Source organism: Physeter macrocephalus, chromosome 12, assembly GCF_002837175.3.
Source record: "Physeter macrocephalus isolate SW-GA chromosome 12, ASM283717v5, whole genome shotgun sequence".
Taxonomy (NCBI): domain Eukaryota; kingdom Metazoa; phylum Chordata; class Mammalia; order Artiodactyla; family Physeteridae; genus Physeter; species Physeter macrocephalus.
In genome coordinates this window covers 38,135,442-38,143,039 of record NC_041225.1, presented here as the reverse complement: position 1 = coordinate 38,143,039, position 7,598 = coordinate 38,135,442, and the positions used below count along the sequence as shown (strand labels likewise).

General features: G+C 36.7%; 1 protein-coding gene across 6 annotated transcripts in view; it reads left to right on the top strand.

The window, feature by feature from the left end:
• SMC6 (structural maintenance of chromosomes 6) overlaps positions 1–7,598 on the top strand; it is a 75,725-nt gene that overhangs the window by 17,857 nt on the left and 50,270 nt on the right. For all 6 annotated transcript variants that reach the window (XM_028496692.2, XM_028496691.2, XM_007127334.4 and 3 more), the window contains 4 exons: positions 1,272–1,408; positions 2,057–2,118; positions 5,233–5,313; positions 6,579–6,680. In XM_028496692.2, the coding sequence (XP_028352493.1) occupies positions 1,272–1,408; positions 2,057–2,118; positions 5,233–5,313; positions 6,579–6,680 (382 nt within the window). The remainder of the gene's footprint in view (positions 1–1,271; positions 1,409–2,056; positions 2,119–5,232; positions 5,314–6,578; positions 6,681–7,598) is intronic.

Sequence of the window (7,598 nt, the reverse complement as noted above, 5' to 3'; positions counted from 1 at the left end):
CAGCCGCCACGGCTCACGGGCCCAGCCGCTCCGCGGCATGTGGGATCTTCCCGGACCGGGGCACGAACCCGTGTCCCCTGCATCGGCAGGCGGATTCTCAACCACTGCGCCACCAGGGAAGCCCACTAGTTTTTCTTAATTTGAATTTTTAAAGAAGGGAATATGGCGCAGTTAGCATTCACTTTCTATATTTAGCCCAATCTGTGGAGGGAGGGATGGGGGCTGATAATGGCTGCTAAGCCATCTTTCTATGAGGGCACTTGCACGGAAGTATGGGGGGGCAAGAGCTGAGCACCCTTCAGGGTGTCTACCAAGTATAAGTTTACAGTGAAATTCATCTTGAGTATTTTTACCTACATTTCCTGCAAATAGGAACAATTTTGGGGTATGATTACTCCAAATTGATGAAAACAAGTTTATTCTGTTAAATATATCATTTAATTACCAATTAAAGCAATTTTGCATTAAAGGACTTTAACATTTTTGGCAGATATTTATATTAACCAGAGAAAGTATTATCTGCTTTTATGTTTAGGAAATTATAAGTATGTATTTATTAATGCCCTTCATTAATTTTAAAAAAAATTTTTCTACGAAGTCTTATTTGAACAGACGTTAGAGTAGAAAAATAAAGATGGATTCTCCCCCCATAATATGTTAAAATATACATGGCTGTAAATGCTTCAGACATCTTAAAACTTTAAAAATGTTTATTTTGTAATACCAATAAGACTTTAAGAAGCTTTGAGATTTAGTTTACATCTCTTGATATCAAATACTTAAGCTTTTTTTTTTTATTGCCAAGTAATAGAATTCAAGTTGTTTCCCTTGATTCTAATTTTCTTAGAAAATATATAACTTCACTTTAATTCTTACTGCATCTTTCTGAGAGGCCTGCTGTCAGGATTATGCTTTATTATATAATTTAGCATAGTCAGGCAGTGTAATATTGATTATACATAGCGGTTGGGAAAATGTGTAACTTATCTACGTGATGTGAAACAACCAGAACTTAAATGGATTTTGTGCAAATGTATTTCTGTTATGGGTAAAATAGACAATTATTTTTCATAAAGTCTCTCTTCTTCTCAACTTTGTTGCTTGGTATCTTTAACATTATTCTGTAGTAGCCTGTCAGCCATCAACTGCTGATATAAAGGTACTTTTCAAATGAATTAGCCAAATTTCTTGGAGGTTTTTAAAATTATGGTACCCTGGTGTTGTAATTGCCCTGTACCTTCATGTGACTTAGCTTAACCTTATTGCTTTAGCTCAGCAGATATCTCAATAACATTAAGGAACAGAGGGGATGATGCCTATAGAGCCAGTGTGTACGGTGACTCTATAATTGTGCAACAGCACATCAGCATGGATGGAAGTCGATCTTATAAACTGAAAAGTGAAACAGGTTTGCTATGAATTTCTCTTTATTCCATATAAAGTATTAGTAAACCTCCGGTTAAAAAGAGTTAAGTGATTGTGCTGGTGTCATTGAGAGGACACTTCTCATCTCTTGAAACTGCTTTCTTGCAAGAGGATTGGTTGGTTGCATGTATGTATACACACACGTATATATCTGTACATAGTTGTTTTACCACAGGGCATTCTACAGCAAAAGCATGATTAGCAGAATTTGGGTCTGTTTGAAACAGGCTGTGATAAGTCATTTTGATCTCACTTGCAGACTTCCTTTCACCCCCATAGTTTCTGTCACATGTGGAAAGAGAAAGTTAGCCAAAGGTAGAAAAAGACATAAAGGAAGAGGAGGCGGGTGTGGAGAGTTACTAAAGAGGCAGATGAGAAGGAAAAGGAAATGTTTAGCTATAGGAAGAAGAGAAGCACCTGCCAGTGCATTTGTGTGCTTCTGCCTCCTGCGTACTTGTGTCATAACAAGTGTGTCACCCCAGTTCATTCAGATGTGTGTATGTGCAGTGGTACCTTTCTTGATGACATCAGGAAAACTAGTTAACGTTTATGTTTATAAATAATTGCTCATTTTTAAACACGTATTATTGCCCTAGAAACAGTCTGGTCATTTTGTGTTTCTCATAACTAGGCGCCGTGGTTTCCACTAGGAAAGAAGAACTGATTGGAATTCTTGATCATTTTAACATACAGGTAATTGCTAAATTTGTGTTTCAGATTAATAAATACAACTGGTTACTTTTGTGTGTGGTTTCATTTGTGGTGTGGAAAGAATTTAAATGGCCTCATATAAGTAAATTGACCACGGGACAAGTATATTTAACTATTGTGAGTGAAGTTCCTTAAGGCTTCCTAATTCAACAGGAACCTTCAATACATAATATAACGTCTTTAATTTGACAGAACACACAAGAATATCTTGTCTATACTAGTGTGTGCCAAAAGTTATGTTAATAAAATTTATGTTCTAAAGTTTCTTTGCTTTCTGCTGTCCAAGTCAGAATAGCATCATAGTTTCCTAAACTCAGTTGCTAAATTTTTGTAGAAAGGAAGTTTATTCTAGCCATATAAAGAAAGCATTTCTTTATGTATTTTGGAGTTATTTCATCATACCTATAGGAGACAAGACTTGAGTCCATTCTGCTAAGATACTTTGACTGAATAATTGGAAATGGGGCTCATATAGTCCTATAACATTAGCACTGGAATTGTCTTTGGAGGTCATCTAATCTGGACCTTTTATTTTGTAGGTGAGAAACTGGGAGCCAGCAAAAGTAAACTTGCACTTACAGTTGTCTAGGCGTGGGTACTGGTTGTGCCTGCCTTGGGATCCAGACATCCCTGTTCCATTCTAATGCTCTATCCATTGTATCACCCTGCCTTATTCCAGGATTAAGAACACCAAGAGTAGTCACCAAGGAAGAAGAATAATTATGAGTATGGGTCTCTTTCCCAGTTTGGTTTAGAACAAGTTGTCCAGAAAAACTTTCTGTAATGGTATAAATATTCTGTGTTATGGTGTCCGATGGGGTGGCCACTAGCTACTTGAGCACCTGAAATGTGTGACTGAGAAATCAAATGTTTTATTGTATTTTACTTAAGTGTCAAATGCTGCATGTGGCTAGTAGCTTGCATATTGGGCAGCACAGGTTCAGAAGAATAATTAGTAAAATCTGGAGAAAAGCAGATACAGCAAATAAATTTGAGACTGGAACACAGGTCAATTTGTTAAGCAAAATCAGGAAAACCAAAAGTTAGAGTGTATGGATTCACAGGTGTTGGGAAAGTCTCAAAGGGCATCCAGTGTAGTATCACACTGCATGCTTACCCTGTGCGCAGTCTCCACCAGATGTTCCTTCAGCAGGTACTTGAGCGGGTAGTAGTGGGGAAATGACCTCTGCCTGAGGCTGCTGATTCCGTCTGTAGGTGGCTATATTTATTAGAAAGTTGTTGTTAATGGGAAAAGTTGAATAAAGTCAGTTTCTCTAAGCTCCCACTTCCTTGGGGAATATAAAATATGTTTCTTTTCTTTTGAAATATTTGAAGATTGCTCTCGTAACTCCATTAGTCCTCTCCTTGTACGGTTCAGTTAACTAAAGGTTCAAGTTCATTGATCAAAATACGAAAGGTCTAGAGCTACACTTACTGAGTAACCACTGACCACGAGTGATGAATATCGAGCCCTCAAAGTGTGGGTAGTCCAAATGGAGATGTGCTCTATCTAGTATGAAGTACACACTGGAGGTTGAAGACTTAAGGCAAAGGAATAACTCAGTTTTCATACTGATTGCATGTTAGAATGATAATATTTTAGATCTATTAGATTAAAAATATAATACTAAAATTAATTTCACCTGTCTCTTTCTATCTTTTTAATGTAGCTACTAGAAAACTTAATTATATGTGTGGTTTGCATTATATTTCCATTGGACAGTGCTGGCCTAGAATTACCAGGAGGAAGGAGAGTGTTTAATGTCTTTAAGTACCTGATTATATTTGTCCCCTGTGCCTCTTCTTACTTTTTCTCTGAAGTTTACCTGTGTGTGCTTGCCTTTTGCTTACTCCAGGGTCTTGATGGGTAAAGCTGCCAGATTTTAAAATAATCTCTGGAGTAGTATAGAAACTAGGAACCCCATTTCAGAGGATATAGAAAAAAGAATATGAACTTTGGTGAAGCTGTTAATCCAAAGCTGGTGATAAAATGTCTGTCAAAGCTAGTGCATTAAGTCTTAGTTTTAAGAAGTCAGATACTGTGTGAAATTAAGATACCACACAGACCTTGTTAAAAAAAATACGTGGCAATCAGTGTCTGGTCTACCTATATAATGAGAAAAAGGTGATATGTAGCAGTTTCTTTATAACTGCATAAGTGTTTTTTATTGTCTTAGAAGATAAGACCCCAAATCTTGCTTAACAGAAAGGTTTTCACCAGTGGTATACTAAATATAGTACAATCAGTATTTTACAGATGGTAAAATGAAGGAGTTAAGCATTTTTTTCCTTTATAGTGGTCCTTCATGTTCTATACCTTATAAACAAGATTATTTTCTAACATATAAATTACTTTGTTATTAACACCAAAGATATAAATGAGAAATGAACTTGAATCTTTTTGAAACAAGTTGAATTTAAAAAAAATTTTTTTCAACTCCACTTTGAACTGTTATTATATTGTTATTTTAACTGTACTTTAATTTGTTAGCCAGAGGTAGTTTAATTCAAGTAATGGCTTATTTAAAATGACTCCTCCTTCAAAAGATAGAAATGGTCCCAGTATTTCCATTTGTTTTACAATATCCTCATGAAGAAATGACAGGATATAGGAAATCTGAATAACTGCTGTACAAAAAATAAACAATACTTGTCATTATATTTCTGATTAGAAGTAACTGAGTTGGACTTTTTGTATTTCGTTGGAGGAAATAACTAACTTGCCTGCGGCTACATAGGAGGTTCGGACAGAGCCAAATAAGAACCCAAGTCAGCTGACTCTCATGCTAGAGCTCTTCCAGCTCTGTGGTCTGATGGTTAACCAGTAGCATAGGAGTGGTACTCTACAAAACCAGTGAAAGGAATGAAAACTTTCTAAAAAAACACACTTCTTTAGAAAGTTCTTGTGCTTGGGCCCTCATGTAATGGCAGAATATTTAATTTTGGCTGTAGTATTGATATTTATTTTAATATAATGAAATTTTGAAATATTTTCTCTCCCTTAGATCACTTGTAATGGATATTTTAGTTCATTTCTCTTTAAGGAATTAAAATGAAATATTTAAAGATAATCGTTTGTTTGTTTGTTTGTTTCAGGTAGATAATCCAGTTTCTGTCTTAACGCAAGAGATGAGCAAGCAGTTCTTGCAGTCTAAAAATGAGGGAGACAAATACAAAGTAAGATGCACCAAAGTAAACATAAACCTAACCAAAAAGAATACATTTATAGATTAAGCATCTATATATACTGAACATTAATCTTGGTCACATAGTAAATATCAAGGATTTTTTTAAGTCACTATTTAGAGTAATATTGTAGGACTAATTTAGGAACTTGTTAAGTAAGATGGAAGTATAATTTTCTTGGTAAATCCTGCTTTAACTTCTTTGCTTTTAATTCTGAAAGAGAATGAATTCTAAAATTTATCTTTATGAAAATACAAGGGAATGATTGCCCAAACATACATAATAACTTTTAAATGTTAGATTATTTTAAACTTTTTTTAAAATTAATTAATTAATTTATTTATTTATCTTTGGCTGTGTTGGGTCTTTGTTGCTGCACGCGGGCTTTCTCTAGTTGTGGCGAGTGGGGGGCTACTCTTTGTTGTGGTACGTGGGCTTCTCATTGCAGTGGCTTCTCTTGTTGCAGAGCACAGGCTCTAGGCGCGTAGGCTTCAGTAGTTGTGGCACGCGGGCTCAGAAGTTGTGGCTCGCGGGCTCTAGAGCACAGGCTCAGTGCTTGTGGTGCACGGGCTTAGTTGCTCCGAGGCATGTGGGATCTTCCCGGACCAGGGCTCGAACCCATGTTCCCTGCATTGGCAGGCGGATTCTTAACCACTGCGCCACCAGGGAAGCCCCTATTTAAAACTTTTTAAAAAGCCAACAAAATATATGACTACTACTACAGCTTACAGTGTGACTTTTGAATGGGTTTTGGTATTCCCTTTGCTAAAAACTTATGATGCATTAAGATCAAGGATACTGGGACATCCCTGGCGGCACAGTGGTTAAGAATCCGCCTGCCAATGCAGGGGATATGGGCTCGAGCCCTGGTCCGGGAAGATCCCACATGCCGCGGAGCAACTAAGCCCGCGCGCCACACGTACTGAGTCTGTGCTCTAGAGCCCGCGAGCCACAACTACTGAGCCCGCGTGCCACAACTACTGAAGTCCGTGTGCCTAGAGCCCATGCTCTGCAACAAGAGAAGCCACCATAATGAGAAACCTGCACACTGCAACGAAGAGTAGCCCCCACTCTCCACAATTAGAGAAAGCCCGCGTGCAGCAACGGAGACCCAATGTATTTACTTGCTTAAGTATGTTTTTAATGTCTTTTTACATAATTGGTCTAAAAGTTTTTAGAGACCAAATTCTTCTTTTTTTCATAGTCCCGTGGAAGTTTACAAACTCCTAATTGTGTTTTTCTTGTTGTTGATATAGTTCTTTATGAAAGCCACCCAACTGGAACAAATGAAGGAAGATTATTCATACATCATGGAAACGAAAGAAAGAACAAAGGAGCAGATAAATCAAGGAGAAGAGGTTTGTATACACTTAATGCAATTATTTTAGAGCTCAGTCACATTCCTATAGTACTTATCGGGTAAATGGTATTGTAAAATTATATACCTATATATCTATATGTGTATATCTATATAAAACTAGTAACATTTTTATAGTACTCTATCAACTATAACAAGCGTGTTTTTTTACATTCAGGGTATTTATTAGCCTTTACTTTTTTGTTTTATAATAATGGGTATGTCCATGTCTTAATTCTTCTATGAGGCTATAAAGTAGAGGACAGGGCAGTATCTAACATACTTATCCCTTGGTTCCACAATAAGATATCACTGATTTCCACTTGGAAGTAGTTTAAAAACTATATCTCTTTTGATATGAAAATAAGCACAAGCCTCAAGTTGGTATTAAACATAATATGCATTTATAATTATATACGATACATAACTCTTTCATTACACTGGTAAAATGTTAACATTCTTTAAGCACTGATAGCTTGGTAGCAGCTGTCACATCAGTATTCACCAGCTTGGCAGCCATGTGAATGTGCTTGAATTTGAAATCACTCAAGCCAATGTGACTTTTTTACTTAGGTTTGTTTTTACACCTGCTATAGTTTGTTCTTGTACTTTCTTCTGTTTCTTGAAGAGCAAACCTTTGTTTGATAATCAGAGACCTCAGAGTTATAAGGCTTATGTTTCAGCTGTTCATCCAGTACATTAAGTCCCACCAAGTTTTGTATGATTCTGTATCTTTTTCTTTTGTCACTTAATCAGTTTTATACAGTCAGTTGCTTTCAGCAACTTTTTAGCATGTTCTTTTTTTTTTTTTTTTTTTTTTTTTTTTTTTTTTTTTTTTTTGTGGTATGCAGGCCTCCCTCCGTTATGGCCTCTCCCGTTGCGGAGCACAGGCTCCGGACGCACAGGCCCAGCGGCCATG